Genomic DNA, 23,836 nt, shown 5'->3' on the forward strand with positions numbered 1-23,836 from the left:
GAGTGTAGGTTTAGTTATTTTAGAGAAGATGTATATATTCCAGAAGATAGTCACTAGCTTGTACAGCACCACAACATTCTTACTGCTTACATGTATCACAGAACACCAGGATAAGTGAAAGCGGTTTATAACCGGACTATCAGGTAACCAGGAAGCTAAGCAAGTTGGTTTTTTATCGCGCCACAAAACCGTCTTTTTCATCCCGCTCCTTACCGTATGAAACTTCCCATCCTGTCAACAATCCTGCTCCTTGAAACATGGCCGACACACCTGAAGGCATCGTTGAATACGCCTACGACAACATTACAGAATGGTACCTGCAATGGGTGCAGAGCCAGAAGTCGCCGCGACAACGATACACCAAGCTGCTCCTAGACAAGCTGCAACCATCCCCCTCCATTCTCGAGCTTGGCTGCGGGCCCGGCGTTCCGATTGTGCAAATGCTTCTCGATCACGGCGCCCAAGTGGTCGCAAACGACATCTCAACCAAGCAGATTGAGATGGCCAAGGCGCGCTGCCCCGGCGCTAAGCTGGTGGCGGGCGACATGACGGCGCTGACATTCGAGCCCGCGAGCTTCGACGGTGTAATCAGCTTCTATACGCTGTTCCACCTTCCACGGTCCAAGCTCAAGGACATGCTCGCCAAAATCCATGGGTGGTTGAAGCCCGGGGGGATCTTCGTTTTTAATCTGGCGACGATCGATGAAGAGGAAATCCATGGCGAGTTCCTCGGGTATGGAATGTTCTGGAGCAGCTACGGCGTGGACGAGAATCGAGCAATACTATCGGACGTCGGGTTTGATGTATTGCAGGTAGAAGTCTTGCACGCCGGTGATGGGAAGTTGGAGGAGGGCGATCCTGACTTTGATGCCGAGTTTATGTGGGTGATGGTGCGAAAGAGAGAACCTCCGACGTAGGAGCTGCAATCCTGCGGCTGCTTCTCTCGTGGCTGGATAGATGGACGATTTAGATCAAGATCATATCCTGCACCGGACCAGTCCGATGCCCAACGCTCTTTAAGCGAGGAATGAGCCGGAGATCCGAAGATTGCCAGCATAGCCCCATCCCTCCGAGCATCTGGGATGGGATATGGAGACTAGGGATATCTAGGAAGATGCTGAGTGCTTCCTGCTGTCGGAATATGATTGGGACATGGCTGATGTCTAAGACAAGACGCCTAACATTCATTTTGGATTGGTGCTCATCCTCATCCTGTGTGTCCGGGAACTATGTCGGAGATGCAGAACCGAATTGTACACTTCGTCATACACAGCCAGGATTATATACCCTATCTAACAATGCATCTTCTACTTGTACACTATCTGCGTGAGACAACCGAACCCCGCCTGATATGCCGTTCGTTCTCCACCCAGCACACCATGACCGACGATCGTCCTGCTATTGCGTCAGTCTGCGTTCGTGGAGGGGTTTACTGATTCTCCCCATGTTCAGGAAGGTAGATTTCCATCGATTCTACCTGTAAGTACTATAGAATCACAATCGATAAGATGGATCCCAACGACACCAGACAGGACCGGGCCAGGGTGAGTATACCACCTAGTGTACTACACAAGTCTATACACCCAATACTGACTGTATATACAGTCCACCGACGCCTTCAGACATCCTTCACCCAGCTGGCCACCCGAACGCAACACTTCCAGAGACGGCTCTAATACCCGCAGCCGCCGCGACGCCCGCCGTCGCAGCTGGGCCGTCTCGCGACGCAGTGGCAGCGGCCTACCAAGTCTCACCCGGCGCAGCTCGCTCGCCTCCCGACTCAACGGCAAGTTCACGGTCGCCGGCCCAGACGAAACGCCGCAGATGTGTCTGGCGCACGAGCCCTTCGTGCAGCCCGGTTACGCCGACCTGAACCCGTCGTACGAGCAGGCCTCCAACGCCAAACCGGTCTGGAGTCTGGCCAAGCCGCTGCCGCGCGTCGTGCGCTCGGGCATGGTGCCCACGAAAGACGAGCTGCTGCAGGCGCGGGCGAAAGCGCAGAACTCCCGGCGACTGGGGGTGGAGGTGGACCCGACCGACCTGGAGCGAGGGCAGATTAACCCGTCGCTCAACCCGCGCAAGATCGTGGCGCAGGTCGAGGATGCGCGCGTGCAGCGGGAGAGCAATCTCGCGCGGAAGATCCTGAGCAGTGAAGCATCGTCGATGCGGTTGTCGGAGTCGCTGAAGCGCGCGTCTACATGGGGTGCGCCGGGCCAGCTGCCCCGAGTGGAAGAAGGGGAGGCGCTGACGGATAGCGACGCCGGCCAGGACGACGCACTGTCCGAGCAGAGCGACGCTGGTGAAGCTGATCCGCTCCTCGAAGCAGGCGACCCGCTCGACCTCCCTCCCATCGACGAAAAAGCGTGTCCGGACGACCTCGACCCCCTCGTCCAGGATCTGGTGGAGCACGAAGTGCACAACCACCACACGACGTGGTCGGTGATCCGCACGGCGCACCGCGAAGCCCTCGCGGAATGTCTCGCCGTCTTCGTGCAGCTCACCGTCGGCTTCTGCGCCGACCTGGCCGTCACGCTCGCCGACGCAGGGAACCCCAACACGACCGCCTGGGCCTGGGGCCTGGCCACCATGATGGCGATCTACATCTCGGGCGGCGTGTCGGGCGCGCACCTCAACCCGGCCGTCACCGTGATGCTGTGGTTCTACCGCGGGTTCCCCAACCGCAAGATGCCAGGGTACTTCGTGGCGCAATTCGGCGGCGCCTTCTTCGCCGCGCTGGTCGCCTACGGCGTCTACTACCACTCGATCCAGTACCACCGCACGACCAGCCTCGCCGACACGGGCATCATCGACAGCTTCGTGACCAGCCAGCGCGCGCCGTGGGTGACGCCCGCGGCGGCGTTTGTCAACGAGTTCGTCGGCACGGCCATCCTCGCCGTCGCGATCCTGGCGCTGGGCGACGACCAGAACGCGCCGCCGGGCGCCGGCATGAACGCCCTCATTGTCGGCCTCGTCATCACCTGTCTCGGCCTCACCTTTGCCTACCAGACGGGTGGCGCGCTCAATCCCAGCCGCGACTTTGGCCCGCGTCTGGCGCTACTCGTGCTGGGCTATGGCAGCGATCTGTTCCGGAACCCGTACTGGCTATACGGCCCGTGGGCGGCGGCCATCAGCGGCGCGTTCACAGGGGCGTTCCTGTACGACTTTATGATCTTCACGGGGGGCGAGTCGCCGGTCAACTATCCGGTCGAGCGGACCAAGCGGGCGATGAAGAAGAGTCGGCGGAGGTGGGAGCGGGCGTTGCAGAAGGCGTTTTAATGAATACAATAGCAAGACAAGATAAGTGCTTAGATGAGCAGGGAAAAGATATCAGCAGTGCGTAGCAAATCAGCACCAAGTGCTACACTAGCTGCAGTTCATGTGATTCAATCAGCCGCCCCGCGCAAGTGATCAATCTGACTGTCCTTCCTGTCTTCCTGTCTCCCTCCATCATTCATACAACACTCTCCCAATCATGGACACCCTCCCTCGCATCGCCTGCTTCCACGGCGGCGGCTCGACCGCCTCCATCTACGAGATCCAATGTTCGACGCTCGCGCAGCGCCTACAGAACCACTTCGAGCTGGTCTACTTCGAGGGCCCCTTCATCCGCAACGCGGGGCCAGGCGTCCTCCCCGCCTTCGCCGACCACGGCCCCTACAAGTCCTGGTTCACGCACGACGCGGACGGGCACGAGCGCGACGACGGCAGCGGATCCGGGGCGGGCGCGCAGGACGGGGTGGAGCGCGTGTGGCGGCTGATGGAGACGGCCGGGCCCGGCGGCGAGTGGGTGGGTGCGATGGGCTTCAGCCAGGGCAGCCGGGTCGTGGGCGGGCTGCTCCTCGATCAGCAGCGACGGGAGCGGCTGGGGCAGACGGGGACGACGCGCATCCGGCTGCGGTTTGGGGTGTGCTGTATGGGGGCGGGGGCGCCGATGCAGTCGCGCATTGCGCAGGGTATGTGTCTGGGAAGGGGATATAGTATGGGAATGCGCTAACGGGTGCAGAGTTGGATGTGAAGGATAGAGCGAGCGAACGGGTGCGCATCCCGACGCTGCATGTGCATGGGCTGAAGGATATGTTTCTGCCGCTGGGGCGTCAGCAGTACGAGAATTACTATGAGAGGGCGACGGCAACGCTGTACGAGGTCAACTATCACCATGCGATGCCGTGGTATAAACACGAGGTCGAGAAACTGGCGGAGCTGATTCAGAAGATTGATCTGGAGACGCGGGTTGTGTGATAGACGGCATACAGAATAGATATAGAATGAGCAGAGTTGAGTCTCTAGACGAGCTGATTAATGATCGTGGAGCATAGCATGGCCACAGCCAATAAGTATGGCATCTGTCTGAAAACATTGAAAACATGAAAACACTGAAAACATCGTAGGGCCGGCCCTAATTCTGCCCCTATTTCAAGCCGAACACACCGTCGCAGACGATCCAAGTTGCAACTCTCTGGTGTTGCATCTCATGGTCCTAGAAAGGTATGTATCTCTGTTGCTTCTTGTTGTATACTTCATTCTCCTTCTCTGGTGATGACCCCAACCCTTTTTGTTCTCTTAAGATTCACTCATGGTGAAAAACCTTTCCTTTCAAGACGGGTCTCTGATATTGCAACCTCCATCTTGTCTCGTTCTATGCATATTGGAGTGGTGGCTGACAATCTGACATTCCAGTATACAATAGAATCCAACCCTTGACCACGATATCCAATCATACTGGCTGCTGGCACGGTCGGAACATGACACCGACGGAATAGATACCCCGAGATAGACAGCAATGCATATCATGTACCATCGTCGCTTAACCAGACACATGCAGGGGATACGCTCCTGATTCATTTACACGGCTTATATCGTAATGGCGCACTGTTCGCCGATGACGTGTTCGGATAGATACATCCGCCCGAACTCCGTCCATAGAGCCGTACATATACCACAGTGCACCTAGGTACCTAGCTGCTGTACCACACCGTCGTATTCCACACCCAAACAACATGAAAGTCATTCTCACAGGTTGCACAGGCTTCATTGGCAACGAAGTCCTCAATCAATGCCTGCAGAACCCCTCCATCACCGCCGTGGTGGTGCTCTCGCGCCGGGCGCTTGATATCCGCGAGTCCGACCACCCCAAGCTAACCGTGCGCATCATCGACAACTTCCTGAGTTATCCCGAGCCGCTGCTGCAGGATCTCGATGGAGCACAGGCCTGCATCTGGTAATGCCGCCGGCTCTCTGCGTAACATGGCTTACACCGATAGGACCCTCGGGAAAGCGGTGATGACGGACATGGACCTGGCCCGGGAGATCCATGTGGACTATCCGCTCGCCGCAGCCAAGGCATTCGACACGGCATTCGGCGCGAAAATGCCGGCCGGCAAGAAATTCCGGTTCATCTTCTGCAGCGGAGTACTTGCGGAGCGAGACCAAAATAAATCGCTCTGGATGGCGGGCGAGTATCGGCGCATAAGGGTATGTCTCCCGATCGTTGACGGAAGCGACTGACCATGTATGAAGGGCATGGCTGAGAATGAGCTGGTCGCCTATGCGAAGGAGCATAGCGGGACCTTTGAGGCGTACATCGTTCGACCGGGCATGGTCGTGTCGTCGGATGCATATCTCAAATACATGGTCTTTGGTCTGTTCTCTGCGATCAAGGTCGATGCACTGGGTAGCGTGATGATCGAGACTGCACTGAACGGCAGGGAGAAGCAGATTTTCGAGAATTCCGATATGATCAAATAATCTTCACTTTATGTATGTAATAAATAATCTTGCTTTTACACAGTATCTTTCTCACTCAACTCTCGATGTCGATCAATGATGTTCAAATTCCAGCCACTGCCTTCGGCCTTGTTCTCAACTGGACAGCCGTGTTGAATATACCGCGTTGCCTTCTTGACCAGTTCAAACAGTTGAGAACTTCAGGTTGCCTGATAAGTATGATAAATCCTCACATCCTATCTTATGTCTTATTAGGGAGCATCTAGTGCAGTCTTACGGCAGCTCCACCAGGCGTGCACAATCCATGGTGATTTCATCCATTTGCATATAAGGGACCCTGATCTTCTCGAGAAGTAGTTCTTACAGTGCAGTTCCCCGGTGGGCTGGATTCAGACGCAGTGGCCTACTTTCATATTTCGATTGCATACGGATCGATATCGTTCGAGACAATGTTAGATTCATCACAACTGTTGCTGCATTTGACGCCACACATCACTCTAAGGCTTAAGCCAATCCATCCCCCTCTTGCATGCGAACATCCGAGTCTCATATGTACCCTCTGTACCGTCCTAGGAGTATCTTAATCCCTTGTGGGACACAGCCCAAACCCCAACACACCTATTAAACCCCAGTAGGTGACACTAGTCACGCACAAGAAGGCCGAGGCCGTTTGCATCTCGCCTAGGGGAGGTACTATTGAAGCAGCTTGTTTGGATATACTGTTCAAGTGACAGCCAGCTACGCTACACATGGAGCCACATCGGTCCAAACTTCTCTTATGCATTGCTCCTGCTATCCGTTCCGTATGGCTGATCCACCTATCTTCCCATGCTATGAATCCATATCCACGGCAAGCGACTCCACAACTCTCACAAGACTATGAACGTCGCCCACTGCCTCAGCCATCCCCGCCATGTTTACAGACACAATTTCCTTCTCCCCCTCCACCCTCCCATCGAACTACTCACCTCCCCCGCGAGCCCAGCAGATCCCCCCTCGCGATGCAGATATCATCATCGTAGGCGGCGGCGTAGCCGGGTGTTCTGCGGCGGTGGCATTCGGGAAACAAGGCCGGCGGGTGCTTCTGTTTGAAAAGAGCCTGAAAGAGCCGGACAGAGTGTCGGGGGAGCTGCTTCAGCCGGGGGGTGTAAAGGCCCTGAACAGACTGGGGTTGGGCAGTGAGTGCCCCGATTCTCGTGCCTGGACTGCCAGCTAATCGCAGCAGCCTGCCTCGAAGGCATCGACGCCGTGCCCTGCTACGGCTACTGGGTCTCGTACAAGGGTGAATCCGCCCAGATCCCCTATCCCGAGAGGGCGGATAGGCCTGGGACCCGCGAGGAGGGCCGCTCGTTTCGGCACGGCAAGTTCGTGCAGAAGCTGCGGCAGGAGGCGATGAACACGGCGAATGTCACCGTCATCGAAAGCAAAGTCAAGGACGTGATCCGCGACTGGACGGGGGCTAGGGTGCTGGGAGTGATCACAGAGGCAGCGAGCGGAGAGAGAAAGTATCGCCACGTAAGTCTGCGTACATCCTTCATGAGACGACACTGACGAGTGCAGTTTTTCGCCAGCCTGGTCCTGATCTCCGACGGCTACGCGTCGACATTCCGCAAGAGATTCCTCCCGAATAAACCGTCGATTCGATCCAAGTTCTGGGCGCTCAAGCTCGAACGCGCCGAGCTTCCCTGCTCAAACTACGGCCACGTCGTGTTGTCGAACCACCCGCCCATCCTCCTGTACAAGATCGACGACACCACGACCCGCATCTTCATCGACGTGCCGACCGGCCTGCCGTCGGCGAGCCCCAAGGCCGGCGGCATACGGGCACACATGCTGAACGTGGTGCTGCCGGTGCTCCCGCCGCGCTGTCAGCAGAGCTTTCGCGAAGCTGTGGACCGGGGGAAGTTTCTCAGCATGCCGAACTGCTACCTGGCGGACTCGGAGCAGACGACCCCGGCGTTGCTGATTCTGGGCGACGCCATGAACATGCGCCATCCGCTGACCGGGGCGGGCATGACGGTCGCATTGAAGGACGTTCTCCTCATCTCGGAGCTGCTGTCGCCGGAGAATGTGCCCTCGCTCGAGGATACAGACGCCGTGCTGAAGGTGGTTAAGAAGTTCCACTGGGTGCGCAAGTCCAGCGCCAGCGTCATCAACATCCTCGCCATGTCGCTGTATCCGATCTGCGCGGCGAACGACCCGACGCTGAACGTGCTCAAGAACGGCTTGTTCCGGTACTTCCAGCGCGGCGGGCGGGCGGTCGAGGAGTCGTGCGGGATGCTGGCTGGGCTGGTTGATAACCTGGCGGTCTTGGAGAAGCATGTGCTCGCCGTGCTGTTTTATTCCATCTGGCTGCGACTGTGCGAGGTGCCGCTGTGGAAGAAGCCGTGGGTTCTGGGCGTGGAAGCGTTTGTGGTGTTGTGGCAGACGATTGTGCTGCTGGGGCCGTATCTGGACTGGGAGATTCGGGGGTAGCTAGTGTATATTCATAGATCGTTTTCATTTTTCATGTTGTATGTTACCATGTCATCCTCCTGAATCTACCGTCTCATGGTATACCCAGCAATCCCCACGCCCACAACAGCAACAATCCCCGCCCATCGAGCCAGAGCGCGCTGGATATGGTATTTGGCAGTTCGCTCGATAGCCTCAGAGTCATTCATATGTGGGAATGCCACGTCAGGGACATCGCTCCCCAACGCCCTGCACAACGGCCCCCAGCCATCGTTCACATCGTAGAACACCAGACGCTCCACAGGCACAATCTCCTTCAACCACGCAACATGCCTCGCATACGTCTCTTCATTCAGCAAAACACCCCCGGTGGCCTCTGCATTACGGCAGACGATCGCGTCACCGCGCACCTCATCCACATACTGCTCCCCCCACTGATCAGTCAACAACCACAGATAATCAACAAACTTCCTCAACCGCGGCAGCGGCAGCAGCAGCACCTTCAGAAACCACAGGGACGTATACCCGTGCACCTGGTTCATGCTCTTCGCCCATGAGTCAGGGTCGCGCACGGTGCAGATCACCTTGGCGTTGGGGTACAGCTGCATTAATTCTGGAACCAGCTGCGAGCCGGGGGCGTCGGCGATCGCGACGAACCCGTCCAGGCGCTGCTGGATGAGCGGGAGGACCATGGCTCTGTCTTTTGGGTTAGGGGATCGCCGGCAGGTTAGGATCTGCATCCATGCTTCGATGTCGCCGGCGGCACCGAGGGTTGTTTGCGTCCCGCAGTGGTATACCGGGCCGTCGAGGAGGATTTCGAGCGCGGCGCTGAGCGATGCGGTGCCTGTTCGGGGGAGACCGGCGCCGATGACCTGGAGTTTTGCGTGGGGTCTGGGGGTGGAGGCGGTTTGGCCCATTGTGAGTGGGAGATTTGTTGAACCAGGTGATTCTGTAGGGGTGGCTGCTTTATGTCTTGTTGCCAGTGGTAGTGCTTACGGGCGACTTGCGGCACAAGTGATCTGCATTGGCATGTTGAGTTGGCAGTGTTGGAAATCCAACTGGTTAGCTGTCAGGATGGTAGTTTCGCCCCATGCGTTAAGGACAGGCTGTGCATAGCCACAAGCTGGGCATTGATTGCATTATCAGTGAGTAGTAGTGCATTCACCTAGACGGACAAAGCTGCGTTATACTTAAAGCATAGTATATATGACCAAACACACTGTGATATCAACTGCACCTAACTAAACCCCAGCTACACTCCCCACAGCATCAACAACCCCCTCCATCCCAGCCCTAAGCACCTCCTTGGTAACCACCATCCCAACCATCCCCGTAACAACCACCAACTCGACAAACCGCTCCTCACACGGCACCAGCACCTCCAACCTTCTCTCCCCGCCAGCAATACCCCTCACCACCGCAATCACCCTCCCTTCGGAATCCCGCATCTCCAACGAGCTCGCCGTCATCTGATTGAGATGCCACTTGAAACTCCCCCACCGCCCCGTCTCAACAGTAAAACTCCCAGACAGCTTGCTCTGCTTCATGCGCACCGCCTCGCCGCGCAGGGCGACGTCCGTCGTGGACGAGAACGAGTGGAAGCGCGCGTCGCCGATGGGCGGGCTGGTGTGTGGCATGCCGCGGTAGACGAGCACGTTTGGTTTGGTGGTTTTGTTCACTGTGACTGAGAATGCCGGGGGTGTAGTTGTTGGGTAGCCGGCTGGGTGGAGGAGGGTGGTGGCTCGGTCTGTAGGGGAGGTGTGTAGGGCGTAGACCCTTGTGCTTGGGAGGGCTGTTGCTTGGGTCTGGGGGGAGAAGGAGGAGGAGATGGGGAGGAGGCGGGTGAAGAGGTCGGCCATTTCTTATCTTGTCTTGTTCTTTGTAGTGCGTATAGATGAGGATGTTCTGGCTCACACCTGGACCTGGCGTGGGAGTGTGCATTTATAGCATTGCTGGATGCGGTTGATAGACCTGAGCTGAGTGTCTCTTCCTGATTCGGAGGCATGGTGCGCTAGCCAAGACGATAGGCGCATTGATGGGCTTGATCCGAAGGATCTATACAGCCTTCTGTCAATGACAGGATGACATGCCTGCTGGATCCCTGATCTTGGCAGACAGCGCTACATCGCACCAGATCGGGTTAGTCTGTAGATCTATCAGCCAGCATCTGTGGACTATATCCAAATACATCGCCTTGCCCTATATCCGTTCTACATCTGCCTGAACAAGCGCCTTACACATACTACCCAGAATGCGGCCACAAGAACCTCATGACAAAGAAATAACACCCAACCTCCTCTCAAATCCCCCCCGCAACGGCCCCGCCCACGCCTCCATCTTCGCAACCGGATACAGCGGCCGATACTCCGCCAACAGGCGCTGCACCTCGTCCAACTGTCCTTTATCCGTCGCACACAACCACAAACAAAACAGACACGGCGGCACAAAACACGCCCCGACAGGTTTCATCGGCGCCGCTTCCCTCGCAATCCTCATCACAGCATCAAAGATCCCCGTCGCCTGCTCCACCAGCGCCTTATTCCGCGGATTAAACGCACGCAGCACGCGGTTCAGCACGAACGCCATGCTGAGGAGCATGCAGTACGCCGCCTGGAAGCGACTAAACACCCGCACCGAGGACGGGTCCGCTGCGAGGGCGCGCAGACACGCCTCGATGCGGCGAAAGTCGGCGCGCATGCGCTCGTAGGTCGAGAGGATCTCGATGTAGTGATCCTGCGGGTGGGTTACGAAGGCTGGGAGTCGGCTGAGCGAGCGCAGGTTCAGGGTTGAGAAGGGGGCGCCGTCGTCGAGGACGACGCGGTTGGGGGGTTCGAAGCGGGTGGTGAGTGTCTCCAGCCAGGGGGAGAGGCTGATGGTCGGGGTGAAGGTGCTGTGGATGATCTGGGGGGTGTGTTAGAGGGGCGTGGCGGGTTGAGGTAGGGGTAGGGGTAGGGGACGTACGACGGGGATGGCGAGGGTGTACATCAGGTCGCGCTCGAAGGAGCCGATGTTCGGCTGGACGACCATGCTGTTCAACATGTGCATCATGGCTATGCCGTGGCCGACGTGCGGGTCGTCGGGGGTGGAGATCCAGCCCTGGACTGTCAGTACGGCGATAGCGTGCGGATTGATATCCGCACCTCGCAAACCATTATCAGGTAAATGGCACACATCGTCCCGACCGTCCGACTCTCCGTCGGGTCCTGCAGCGTCGCCCGCAGCGTCTTCAACGCATTCCCATACTGCACAAGGGCGTCCCGCGACACCTCCGTCGTATACAGCACCGGGAACACGGCGACCAGCGCGCCGATCGATGCGTCCAGCGCCCGACTCGTGCCGACATATTTGGGGATCTGGCTGAAAAAAAGCCCATAGTACGACAGGTCGTACCGGACATCCTGCACTTTGAGCAGGGCGATCAGTGAGCCGGCCATCTCCAGCGCATCGTTACTGGGGATCCGCTCGGGACTATTCCTGGCCGCGAGCTGTTGCGCAGGAGTGGGCTTGGTCGCCCGCGAGGCGATTCTTTCCTCCTTGAATTTGTATCGACGCTGGCCGGAGCCGACGCACGCCAGCTGGAGACGGATGCACCGACTACATGATGGTTGGAGTTGGTCGCACTGCTGTCTGTCAGGGCTGTCCGCCGCAAGACCGGGAACGGACCTTTTTCTTTGCTCGGCGGCAGGCTTCGCAGCCGCGGCTGGATGGGACTCCGGGCATTGTATGTGGCTATCTCGACAGTGTCTGTCACGATGGGTATCAACATCATGAGGAATGGTAAAGCAGATGAGCTGAGGCTGCCAAGAGCTCGTGTTGCGCTTGGCGCTGACGTCGATCGGATCTGACTGAATCTGAATATCCTACTGGGCAGTCCATGCCATGTACATCAAGTAGATAAATTCCCTCTCAAAGGCTGTGCTGCTGCTATCGTCCGCCAGCAGACGACCACGTCAAATAAATACAATCATGCAAATGTCCAGTACAACTCCTAAATACACATGTGTACGCGAGAATGATCGCGAACCACCACGAAATACACTACGCCGTCTTGATCAGCCATCCCACCGTACCCGGAATCCCCAAAATCAACAGCACGGTCAGAATCCACGCCCCGGCTCGGTCCCCCGTCTGGATCGGCGCCAGCGTATCCGGGCTCTGCCCCTCGTTGGTGTCGATGTGGTGCTCGTCCGCGTTGGGGTTGGTATCAATTGTCTTGATCTGCGCCTCATTCAGCACCATCATGTTGGCGGTGATGCCGCCCAGCGCGGCCATCTGCACCTCCAGCCCCTGGATGCCGTCCCAGGTGTCCTGGTACCAGCGCACGCCGCAGAGGTTGTCGGACTCGCCGGAGCACTGCTTGGACAGGTGCTCCGAGTTGCCCATCAGCAGGGGGGTGATCTTCTCCGCGGTAGACGGCACCAGAATGGCCGTCATGGCCATCCACATGGACAGATAGCCCTTGAAGCCGAGCTGGTTGCGATCGCAGGTCATCGGGCCCTCGCAGCTGACCTCGGACATGACGTTGCCGCCGAATTTCTTGGGGTAGAACTTGCTGATGGTGGAGTCGAGCAGGCCGTTGACGCGCTCGAGCCATTGGTCGTTGCCGTTGGTCTGACCTGTCAGCACCGACCTTACACGAGGAATGGGAAAGACTTACATAATTGTACATAAAGGCAGCCCCCGCCAGATACGTCCCGTAGTTGTAGGTCCACTGCAACTGCCCGGCGTCCTTACAGTTGTTCTCGTTCGACGTCGAGTCGGCAATGTACCAGGTCTTGGTGTTGAGCAGCGGCGTGGACGCCGACCAGTCCCAGATTTTCGTCGCCCACTCGGCGTAGGTCTCGTTCTTGGTGAAGCGGGCCAGCCGGGCAGACAGCTCGAACAGACCACCATTGGAGATGGCGTTCTTCATGGTGTATCCCGCCTGGTAGGGCCAGATCTGCCAGGTGAGACCACCACCGCAGGCCTTGGTATCCCAGCGGTCGACCTGCATCTGGAAGACGGCACGGGCCAGCGACGTCCAGGTGGGCTTGCCGCTGACCTCGGGGAAGCCCGTTTCGGAGGCGGTGATGGCGGCCAGACCCCAGAACATTTGGTCATCATTTCCCTGATGATGTTAGAATGGTCCGGTGAGAGGGGGTGGGGGTGGGGGGCATACCAGCCACTGGGAGTAGTTGGCAGAAAAGTAGTCATAATTCTCACCCGCCTGGAACATCAGGTCATACTGGACCTCGTCGTTGTACTTGGACTCGCCGGACGAGTGCCAGTACTGGATCCAGGTCATCATCATGGAGCCGGCGATGTACCAGGTGTCGGTGAGTTTACCGGGGATGCCCTCGGTCTGGTTCTGTTCATAGAACTTCATCATGGGGTTGGCGATGGTCATGCCCGCACTCCGCAGGGAGTCTGGACATGGTTAGTGAGCGGCGGATGATAGTCCGGGGAGGGGCCATACCGATGCTATCCGGCTGAATGGGAATGTTGGCCAGCACGGGGAGGCCCGACTGCAGGAGCAGGAGGGCGGCCGTGCCGAGGCCTCGTAGGGAGGGCATTGTCAGAGGGTGCAGACTAGGAAGCGAATACACTAGAGCTATGCAGAAGGAACATACGACAACATCGATCAGAGGGAGAGGAGGGAGGACTCAAGAGGCCGACGTCAGGGGAAAGTGAGAGCGGCCAAAAAAAGGCAGCAAAGCCAAGCAGCCAAGAACGCCCCTTGGCCCGATTCAGCCAATGTGCGGAGGCGCCAAGCGATAAATATAGATTTCTCATTTTATATCTCATTTTCTAGTGATGAAGTAGAAGGATTATTAGTGTTATCGATGCTGTTTATATAGATGGATATAGTATTTGGATAGATAGAAAGATAGAGAGAGTGGATTGTGGAGTGCTGATCGTCCTGTTCTGTTGACGTGGTCTGGAGATCAGGGTCCAGAATGTAGAAAGTAGAAGTAGAAGACTGCAGTGATCCTCTATAACTACTAACTAGGTAGTTAGGTAGGAATAGGTGTCCAAGGCTTCTTAGTAGCTCATCAGTGACATCTAGACTGATCTGCTCTACAATCCAGAGTGGGGGTGTAAAGAGTGCAGATTCCGCGTTCTATGAAATTAGGGGTCCAAATTAGGGGTCCAATGTCACGTGGTGACTAGCAGTTATGTTTCTTATGTATCTACATATGCAACATTCATGCACAAATTATGTCATCATCCAAAAACAGCCTGACGGAGTAGGAAACTCAACCTGTTCCTTTTACTACTACAGGATGCTACCTGTACTCCCTATGTTACATGCTCATTCATTACCTCCTTTGATCGTGTAAATCCTCATCGCCGTAAAATTCCCATCCTCCGGAAAGGGAAACTCGTCATACTCCTTCTCTATCATCTCCCGCACCCGCGGCGAATTCGGATCCGTGCTGCGCAGTCAGTACCGTATCCACGTAGACAGAACACCCAAGAAAGACACCTACCTCGCATAATCATCCTCCTTGACCCTGCACCAAACGAGAACCGCCGGCCGCACAATATCCGCCACAATCTCCTTAACACAAATATTCGGCGCACACGAGAACACCACCGTCGCCGCGTCCATGAGCAGAAACCCCTCCGGATCCTCCACCACCTGCATCTCATACTCCCGCAGCACCGCCCGGTCGGCCGCGGTATACGCCGGGTCCTGCACGTAGCACGCGACCTCGTCTTCCGCCATGCCGTCCGCCTGCAGCGCCTTCTTCACCGTCAAAAGAAACGCATGCTGCACCGCGGACCGCGCGTAGCCCTCGGGATCGGACGGGGTGATCGCAAACGTTCCGTTCGCGATCCCGATCACCTTGGTAATCCGACACGGGAGACGCAGCGACCGTAGCGTTGCCCGGATCTCCGCCCAGGCGGCGCTGTCTTCCCACGCGGCGTAGCTCGTCCGGAACAGATCCAGGCTCGCGGCGAAATCGCCGGGCGGGTCCGGCTTGTCCTCGCGGCTCATCCAGTGGCCGATACTCAGACTGCTGTAGGCGCGCGACACGCCCCATTCCAGCTGGTTGTGTAGGCGCTCGATCGAGCTGTAACATATATGTGGTTGGCAGCTGGTTGCTTTAGTTTTCGTCTCTCACCGTGTACCTAGGTGTATTGATGGACGGATGGACGGATGGGTAGACTCACAAGGTGTACTGCACGCGCTCGCAGTTTTCCGGCTCCAACCACCCCTCCTCATCCTGCCTACTATAGTCAGGCAGCCACGACCACCGTCGATTCCCCGTCTGCACGCGGTACTCGTACACCACGTCGTCGAACCCCTTGACGGTGATGAGCTCCCCGTTCTTCGGCGGTTTCGTGATCTGGTCGTGGATGCTCTGCAGCGACTCGCGCGGGAAGAGTAGGCGTCCGGCTTGGTACCATTTCTCCAGGTTGGAGGATACTTCTTCGGGGTCGGCAGGCTTCTTCCATTTATCGGCGTCTTTGCCGTTGAGGAGCGGTCGGTCTAGAAAGGTGTGCATTTTGGATAGTTGAGAAGCAGATGGAGTCCGGGTGTTGGAACTAGGTGAAGATTACGCTGTTGACATGTCACAACAAAAGGTACCCCGCACAAGGCTGATTTCTACATTGTTGATCGTTTACTGTTCCTACACATAACACATTTTGAGAACAATCATTGAACATATATACCTCTAATCTATAATCATAAAGCTTACGCGTTCTCCGCGTGGTACGACTGCGACTCCTTGCGCGCCTCGCGACGCTCCTCCCGGTGCAGGTCGGGCATCTGGAACTTGCTGCTCTCCCAGGGCTTGACCTTGTTGACGTACATCCAGTCGAGCTCCTCCAGCGTGCGGCCCTTGCCCTCAATCACGCAGAAGTACACCACCAGAGCGGCGGCAAACAGACATCCCGCAAACACATACCCATAGGCAAAGTCGATGTCGCCGGTGATGAACGGGGTGAAGAACCCGATCAGAAAGTTCCACAGCCAGTTGCTGGCCGTCGCCAGCGCCATGCCCTTGGCGCGGTACTTGCTGGGGAAGAGCTCGGCGGCAATGGCCCAGATCATCGGGCCCCAGGTCATGGCGTAGGCGGTGATGAAGAAGCAGGCGACCACGATCATGCCCTTGCCGGGGCCGGGCGTGTTCTCGGGGTTCTGCACGTCCAGGAGGAAGTGGCCGATGGAGGCGAAGATCATGAAGCAGACGAACATGAAGCCGGCGCCGAAGATGAGCGACTTGCGACGGCCAAAGTTCTCGACGACGTACAGACCGCCGAACGTGGTGCCGAAGTTGATGGCGCCCAGGATGACCTGGGTGATGAACGAGTTGGAGATACCAGCTCCTTGGAAGATGGTGGTACCCTAGCCAGCGTTAATAACCGTTGATAGGAAGCTCAAAGGAAAAAGGAGACATACGTAGTAGAAGAAGTAGTTGGCGCCGGTCAGCTGCTGCAGCGACTGCAGGACCATACCGAGAACGATCCGGTAGAACATGCGCGGGGCGGTGATGAACTCGTGCCACACCTGCTCCTGGGACTCGGCATCCAGCTGCTGCTGGATCTCCTCGATTTCCTGGATGATGACGCGGTGGTTCTCGGGCACACCGTACAGCTTGGACATGGTGCGGCGGGCACTGTCGACACGACCGTGGCGGTACTCGAAGCGAGGCGACTCGGGGAAGACAGCCATACCACCGCCGAGGACAAGGGCAAAGAGGAAGGTCAGGCCCAGGGTGATGCGCCACTGAGCGGTGCCGTCAAGGGACTCGGTACCCAGGTTGATACAGTAGGACAGGAAGATACCGAGGGTGACGAACAGCTGGTAGCAACTGATCATGGCACCACGGATGTGACGGGGCGCGCTCTCACCCTGGTACATGGGGACGAGGAGAGAGCAGCCACCGACGCCCAGACCGGTGACCCAACGGCCGACCACCATCTGGTACCAGTGGCCGGAGGGGGAGGTGATTTGGACGATGAGGCCGACAACCATGACCATACACCACACGGTGATGGACCACTTGCGGCCCAGCTTGTCGGCGACGGGAGCACCCGCGAGGGCACCAATGAGGGTACCCACGGACAGGAGCGAGACGATCAGACCGGAGCGCACCTTGCTCAAGGAGTAGGAGCCATCGGGCTGCAGCTCACCGTAGCGCTGGAGATAGTCGGACATTTCCTGGAAACCAGAGATCTGACCAGTATCATAACCGAAGAGGAGACCACCCATCGAGACGAAGAGACCCATGATAAAGGCACGGAGGGTCACCCGAGGAATAGGCGTGTCGACACCGACATCTCTGGGCTTCTCATAGGTCACCGACTCCTGGCTGGAGGACTGGGGCTGCTGGACGGCGGGGGTGATGGACTCGCCATGATAGGCTTCGGATTCGACGCCCATGGTGGGAGATGTAGTATGGAGGTGGAGTATAGGTCGTCGGAGTCAGAGGATGTACAGAGGATGTAAGGATAGACCAAAGGAACAAAAAAGAAAGAAGGAAGATTGGGTGGCTCCAAGGGAGTGGTGAAGTATAGCCACCTGGAGAGGGAAGTATAAGGATGGATGAAGACGGAGAGTTGAAAACAAAAGACACCACGAAAACAGTAATGGATCTGGGAGGGCCTCCTTTTATGTCCTGTTCCTACGGCCTACGACGACAGGGAAAAAAAATGAAAAATGAAAAAGAAAAATGAAAATCCACCGGATGGCATCTCCACCGAGAGAAAAACCAGTGTGGAGAGGGCCACCCGGGGCATGGCATCGGCTGGTGAGCATCTCCGTCCGAGACGGCGTCGAGCAGCATCACGGGCGAGTCAGAGAGGCCGGCCGAAAGCGACGGGCCCGGCAGAGCCAGTGAGAAGTGGCCGGCATGCTGGGGAAGGGTCGGGATCCACGGCGAAGGCGAAGGAACGGGCTCGTTGGCCAACGTGTCGGCACCGGCACTGGAGACGGACGGACCAGCGAGGGGAGCGAGAGGAGATGAAGGGGATCCGCGCCACCGAGGCAGGACAGGTACGGCACATGTCAAGACCCGTGGTTCTACGAATGAAGGGATGACGAAAGAGGGAGGGAGGGAGAGATCTGGGAGAACTTCGGAAGGTTGTGTCTGGAGGGATCGAGCCGATAGACTCGGCATGCCTAGGTAGTATGACGAGGAAGCCGTCTTGGCTGAACCTGACGGGATGGGATGAATCCTTCAAGATTCCTTCATGCTGGGAGAGTCATAGTGATAGTCCTAGTAGTACAATATGGAGAGGATGGAGGACCCTTCCCGAAACGGCAATTAGGGCATGGTGAGTCAGCAGGATCCTCCAATCACCGGCTCTAAATCCCCCCGGCTAACCGTTTTCGGGGGTCGGCACCAAACTATGACCAACACGTCGGAAGGATACGGAGCATCTGGAGAGACACTGGAGACTGGAGAGAAGACTGGAGCACCTGGAGCAGCCGGAGTAATGAGGGGAGCCTTCCTCTTCGGTATCCCGGTGAGGCTTCTCCATATTTGCAGGCATGGGGGAATGCGGAGGCCCCTAGTACTTGTACTATAGTTACTATGACTATGAATACAGAGGAGTGATGAATGATACTATTGACTGAGATTGGGATAATCATAGCCCCTGGCCCCTGAAGGAGTCTACCTCGTCAATACACTCTGGACCACTGCCGGTCCGAATCTCGGCATGACGACGCTCTGGCCAGTTTCCCAGCTGCTTAGGCTACCAGACCAGTCTCTGCGCCATCCCGACCGAGCCGAATCTCGTCAGTGGCGTCTTGGTGATTCTGGAACCAACCAGGCGACCAGTCGTAGTGGGTGGATCTGACAAGACAAGAATACCGAGTATGTGTATGTGCCATAGAAGAGGAACAAGATGGTTCTATGCTGTCTCTATAATCACAACGCATTGTCAAAGTGACCTTTATGTAACTGTCTACTATCCTTCATTGCTCTATCCGGATAAACCTTTTCCACCTCCTAGAGAATAATCCGATAATCGCAGGAGAAAACGTGACTAATCGTTTCTGCTTAGGGTTAGGGCTTACATCGGCTAGGCATCTTCCTCCGGAAATGACGTATCCTTCTCTTCTTCTTCTTCCCATCCGAGAAGGTTCTGCGAGCAGCCGAAGATCCTGGATCAATCCTTATCCAGAGTAACTGAGGTACCTATCATTATTCTCTTGGTACCTAGGTACGTAGTTACTTGGGTGGCCAACTGTCACCAGTGTCACATGACTCCATTCACCTGGTCTGAAGAGAATTCTGGTCTTGTCTTGGAATACGATCCAACGGCCGAATGATCGGTCCGCCACTCGCCCCATCTCAGAGGCGACTTCTTCCGTTAATGCCGACGGTCTCGTTGGTTGAGCCGTTGGATTTTGGTTCCGAGTCCACGTGAGACCGGTCGCGATGCTTTGATGTAGCTGGGTAGGAGTGGGCTGGACTGTGGCTTGGTAGAGCAGAAGAATGTGCCCAAGAGTATGGGATGTATGCCTGTTGAGTATCGAAGCGAACCGCCAGATTGGCAACTATAGTAGATCCAGTACAAGATCATTACACTACTAGATACTCGGTAGATATGCGATCATGCATTGCAGAAGTAGCACATTTTATACTATGTTGGAGATATATATTTGCCTGAGGCCAACTAAGATAGTATATACCAGAAACCATACGACCATCTACTATGTAGTATGATCTAGAAAGACGAATAGAACGAACAATCATTCTCAAGACACGTCAATATCTCAATTGCTTGCCTATCACACGAGACGCTTCCCAGCATAACCTAGGTAGTGAGGGCTCTATTCTACTTGGGAGCAACTACCCCATACTCCGCTCGCATGGCGCCGCCACAAGCCACCCACGACATCAACGCGGGGAATATCCATATCATTCTTCATCAAGATGGAACCTGCAGAAACTCCTCCCCCTAGACATGCAGGAACCAGTCCGTACGGTCAATCTCCCAGCCAACTCCACCACTCATAACACATTTCACAACTGAAACGAGCCCCAGTCCCGCTATTCCCCATCCAGCACGGACAACTCGCCTACAAAGCCGAGTTGATCGATTCGGGCAATCTGGCACTGTCGATCATCCTCTAATCCCAAGCAGCATGTGTCGACGCGTGCAACACCCCGTCTCAAGACGGTCTGTCTGGTTGCAGAACGGAGGTGAGTCCGAGTATACTCCCGACATCTATACAGACCGAGCTGTATAAAACGGTCCTCGACTCAAGACCATACCACCGAGTCCAGCCCATCACCCCTTCCCGACAATCATCCAACCTCATCATGAAGCTTTCTCCTTTGATGGCCCTGGCCGGCCTGGCGTCGGCCCAGCTGGCCCTCGCCCTCCCCCAGGCCACCCCGTCCGCCTCGGCGACGCCCTCGCCCACCCCCGGCGACGGCTCCTTCGCCAGCACCAACGGCCTCCAGTTCGTCATCGACGGCGAGACCGGCTACTTCGCCGGCTCCAACTCCTACTGGATCGGCTTCCTGACCAACAACGCCGACGTGGACCTGGTGTTCACGCACATGAAGGAGGCCGGCCTGCGCATCCTGCGCGTCTGGGGCTTCAACGACGTCAACGAGAAGCCCGCCGACGGCACCGTCTGGTTCCAGATGCACGCCGACGGCCAGTCAACCATCAACACCGGCGCCGACGGGCTGCAGCGCCTCGACTACGTGGTGCAGTCGGCCGAGAAGCACGGCATCAAGCTCATCGTCAACTTTGTCAACTACTGGGACGACTACGGCGGCATGAACGCCTACGTCCAGGCCTACGGCGGCTCCGACAACACCGACTTTTACGCCAGCAAGGACATGCAGGCCGCCTACCGCGCGTACATCAAGGCCGTCGTCTCGCGGTATCTCGACTCGCCCGCCATCTTCGCGTGGGAGCTCGCCAATGAGCCGCGCTGCCAGGGCTGCGCGCCCAGCGTGCTGCACGACTGGATCGACAGCACCAGCCAGTACATCAAGTCGCTAGATTCGAAGCATATGACCTGTATAGGAGATGGTAAATCCACCCTACTGTCCAGTCGTATGGCGCTCACTAATGCAATGTAGAGGGCTTTGGCCTGGACATCGGCTCCGACGGCAGCTACCCCTACGGCTACAGCGAAGGCGGCAACTTCACCATGTCGCTCGCCCTGCCCACCATCGACTTTGGGACCTTCCACCTGTACCCGAGCAGCTGTACGTACCACCCGTCCAGGAGACATGAGCGCGCTAACAAGAGTAGGGGGCACCAACAACGACTGGGGCAACGGCTGGGTCGCCTCGCACGGCGCTGCGTGCAAGGCTGCGGGCAAGCCGTGTCTTTTTGAGGAATATGGCGTCACGTCCGACCACTGCGCGGTCGAGAAGCCGTGGCAGATGACTGCGTTGAATACGACGGGCATCGCGGCGGATCTGTACTGGCAGTATGGCGACCAGCTGAGCTCGGGACAGTCGCCAAATGATGGAAACACCATTTACTATGGGACTGATGAGTTTACTTGTCTGGTTACGGATCATATTGCGTCTATTGGTAGTCGTGCGACTCGGAAGTAGGTGAGTGTGGTGGCAGCTGAGGTGTTGTGAAATTGTACTCTACCAATGAAGGCAGAAGCAACTGTCAACAACTAGCATGCGTCGCCTGTTCTAGCGTCTTGTACTGTTTGACATGTAACTAGCATCATAACAGACGAAATCAAGTAAAACCACGGAAGAGCGCAGCCGTTACTCTCCCACTTCGCGATCCTCCTTCCAATGAACAAACAACCTCACCAACGCCCACTCCCACGACCGCCGACGCAGCGCCTTCCCCCAGAAATAAAACCCAAACATACACAGAAACACCGCTCCCGAGATGGCCGCCATCTCGCCAAACGCGCGGATGTAGCCGGAGCCAGAAATCCAGACGTTCGTGTAGAAGCTGAGCAGGAAGCCGAACAGGGCTGGTACCGTCAGCAGAGTCCAGACACGATCTCAAAGCAGACAGGCCACCTACATTTAAAAGCATACTGCGTGACGGTGACCTCGCCCGCAATCGGCCGATAGCAGTCAATCATATACACGACGCAGATATTCCCCGCCTGGACGATGGTGAAGGCGACTGCCGCACGTCAGCTATTATCCTCGCATGGCGCTGGGAAAACCCACTCAGCGCAAGCCCGGTAACAGGACAAATCCAATGTAGACGATACCCAACTCCCACCCCGTACAGAATCAGCGCCAACGGCCCGGCGACGAGACTCAAAACCATGACGGGCAGGCGCATCTCCGGCTCGCGGATCCCGCCGTTGCGGCGCGTCAGTCGGTCCGCCACGATGTCGGATAGAGACCCGCCCATCCACACGGCGATGCTGCCGCCGATGACGATGGAGAGCATGCACAGGCCGACCTGCCATGTTGAGAACCCGTACACGGAGGTGAACGCGCTCGACACGTTGCTCATCATGGCGATTAGGAAGCCGATGGTCACGGCCATGACGAGGGAGGCCCAGAGCGCTGAGGGCAGGATGATGAGGGCGATGGGGCGGAGCATGAGCTTCCAGAAGGGTTCTCTGGTGTAGCGTCTTGTAGGAAAGGTGGTGATGATCTTGAGCATGGGTGGTCGTGTACAAGTCCGACGCTGTAGAGCTGGGTGGTCGTGGATCTCGACACAGCCGCCGTCGTCGGGGTGCATCTTGTCCTCGGAGCTAGACACAACCGTCGAGCTGGTACCTCGTATGTAAGTAGTCTCAGGGAGTGTAAAAAACATCAAGAGCGCAGTAAACCCAGTCAATGCGCAAGACAGCCAGAACATAGCTCGCCAGGATTCATTAATCGTGATCAACCCGGCGAGGACCGACCCGACGCCAGCCCCGGAGCTCAGCATACATGTATAGATCCTAGCGAGCATTAGATCAAACTGATCCCCAATCCAAAGACAAGCACTCACGCCATCACCGTCCCGCGCTCATGCACAAAGAAGATATCAGCGATTATCAGCGGCCCCAGTACGTCCGACATACCAGTCGTAAGCCCCATCATCGCCCGCGCAGCAAGCATGCTACCGTAGCTCTGGGCGCAGGCACACCACGCCGCGGCCGCCGCATACAGAGTATACGCGCATATCGCTCCATACCGCCTCCCGAACTTGACCATCAGGGGAACCCAGAGGAGGGTGCTGAGCCCGGTGACGAGGGTACACACCGTCAGGAAGTATGCGGACTTTGCGATCGCCTGCGGACCGGGGGTTCCGAAGAAGCTATGCGCCATGTCGGTGAGGAGGACGCCCGGGCCTGTGGCGCCAAAGGGGCCTAGCAGGACGGCCCAGGAGGTGAGACTGGCGATGCAGTATTTGTACCATTGTGGCCTGTGTCGTACTCCAGTCAGTAGGTGTTGAGGAGCTCGGATGCAGGCGTTGTTTGTAGGACGCCGGGAGTACGACAAGGGGTGGAGTACCAGTTCAGAGGATCAGAAGGGTCATCAGACGGCTTTGGGATCAATATGATTTCGTTCGTGTGATGATCACGGAGTCGAACTGTGCCCAGGTGGCCCTGTCCTGGGCCTTTGAGTTCACTCGAGGCCATTTCTGCTGAGTCTGAAGTAATGCCGAGCTTCTATATCTCCTACTGCCTTGATACGAGACTAGATAGTAGAACAGCTGAAGACTAGATTCCTGACTACTAGAAAGTGATGGTTCATCCTGA

At 56.8% G+C, this 23,836-nt stretch overlaps 9 protein-coding genes across 9 annotated transcripts; 5 read left to right on the forward strand and 4 right to left on the reverse strand.

Annotated features, from left to right (window-relative positions):
* Window positions 1-257: 257 nt before the first annotated feature.
* On the forward strand, window positions 258-3,276 carry ATEG_08647 (uncharacterized protein; the record flags this gene model as incomplete). The annotated part of the gene is made up of 3 exons (XM_001217232.1): window positions 258-880; window positions 1,493-1,544; window positions 1,606-3,276. 3 exons carry the CDS (start codon window positions 258-260, stop codon window positions 3,274-3,276), a joined length of 2,346 nt encoding a protein of 781 aa, XP_001217233.1.
* A 196-nt stretch (window positions 3,277-3,472) lies between these two features.
* Window positions 3,473-4,239, forward strand: ATEG_08648 (uncharacterized protein; the record flags this gene model as incomplete). The annotated part of the gene is made up of 2 exons (XM_001217233.1): window positions 3,473-3,953; window positions 4,004-4,239. 2 exons carry the CDS (start codon window positions 3,473-3,475, stop codon window positions 4,237-4,239), a joined length of 717 nt encoding a protein of 238 aa, XP_001217234.1.
* A 758-nt stretch (window positions 4,240-4,997) lies between these two features.
* ATEG_08649 (uncharacterized protein) lies at window positions 4,998-5,745 on the forward strand (the record flags this gene model as incomplete). The annotated part of the gene is made up of 3 exons (XM_001217234.1): window positions 4,998-5,218; window positions 5,262-5,472; window positions 5,518-5,745. The coding sequence occupies 3 exons, from the start codon at window positions 4,998-5,000 to the stop codon at window positions 5,743-5,745; spliced, it is 660 nt and encodes a 219-aa protein (XP_001217235.1).
* Window positions 5,746-6,637: 892 nt separating this feature from the next.
* Window positions 6,638-8,199, forward strand: ATEG_08650 (uncharacterized protein; the record flags this gene model as incomplete). Its single annotated transcript, XM_001217235.1, has 3 exons — window positions 6,638-6,902; window positions 6,950-7,239; window positions 7,285-8,199. The coding sequence occupies 3 exons, from the start codon at window positions 6,638-6,640 to the stop codon at window positions 8,197-8,199; spliced, it is 1,470 nt and encodes a 489-aa protein (XP_001217236.1).
* A 1,220-nt stretch (window positions 8,200-9,419) lies between these two features.
* ATEG_08651 (uncharacterized protein) lies at window positions 9,420-9,815 on the reverse strand (the record flags this gene model as incomplete). The annotated part of the gene is made up of 1 exon (XM_001217236.1): window positions 9,420-9,815. The coding sequence occupies one exon, from the start codon at window positions 9,813-9,815 to the stop codon at window positions 9,420-9,422; it is 396 nt and encodes a 131-aa protein (XP_001217237.1).
* A 631-nt stretch (window positions 9,816-10,446) lies between these two features.
* On the reverse strand, window positions 10,447-13,730 carry ATEG_08652 (uncharacterized protein; the record flags this gene model as incomplete). The annotated part of the gene is made up of 7 exons (XM_001217237.1): window positions 10,447-11,079; window positions 11,140-11,274; window positions 11,319-12,019; window positions 12,249-12,789; window positions 12,836-13,285; window positions 13,337-13,584; window positions 13,634-13,730. The coding sequence occupies 7 exons, from the start codon at window positions 13,728-13,730 to the stop codon at window positions 10,447-10,449; spliced, it is 2,805 nt and encodes a 934-aa protein (XP_001217238.1).
* A 704-nt stretch (window positions 13,731-14,434) lies between these two features.
* Window positions 14,435-17,554, reverse strand: ATEG_08653 (uncharacterized protein; the record flags this gene model as incomplete). Its single annotated transcript, XM_001217238.1, has 6 exons — window positions 14,435-14,448; window positions 14,482-14,594; window positions 14,649-15,236; window positions 15,337-15,711; window positions 15,867-16,516; window positions 16,571-17,554. The coding sequence occupies 6 exons, from the start codon at window positions 17,552-17,554 to the stop codon at window positions 14,435-14,437; spliced, it is 2,724 nt and encodes a 907-aa protein (XP_001217239.1).
* A 2,893-nt stretch (window positions 17,555-20,447) lies between these two features.
* ATEG_08654 (glycoside hydrolase 5 family protein) lies at window positions 20,448-21,710 on the forward strand (the record flags this gene model as incomplete). The annotated part of the gene is made up of 3 exons (XM_001217239.1): window positions 20,448-21,174; window positions 21,225-21,353; window positions 21,400-21,710. The coding sequence occupies 3 exons, from the start codon at window positions 20,448-20,450 to the stop codon at window positions 21,708-21,710; spliced, it is 1,167 nt and encodes a 388-aa protein (XP_001217240.1).
* A 561-nt stretch (window positions 21,711-22,271) lies between these two features.
* ATEG_08655 (uncharacterized protein) lies at window positions 22,272-23,402 on the reverse strand (the record flags this gene model as incomplete). The annotated part of the gene is made up of 3 exons (XM_001217240.1): window positions 22,272-22,287; window positions 22,364-22,858; window positions 23,083-23,402. 3 exons carry the CDS (start codon window positions 23,400-23,402, stop codon window positions 22,272-22,274), a joined length of 831 nt encoding a protein of 276 aa, XP_001217241.1.
* Between the last annotated feature and the right edge of the window lie 434 nt (window positions 23,403-23,836).

This window comes from Aspergillus terreus, genomic scaffold (genome assembly GCF_000149615.1).
Source record: "Aspergillus terreus NIH2624 scaffold_13 genomic scaffold, whole genome shotgun sequence".
NCBI classification, from domain to species: domain Eukaryota; kingdom Fungi; phylum Ascomycota; class Eurotiomycetes; order Eurotiales; family Aspergillaceae; genus Aspergillus; species Aspergillus terreus.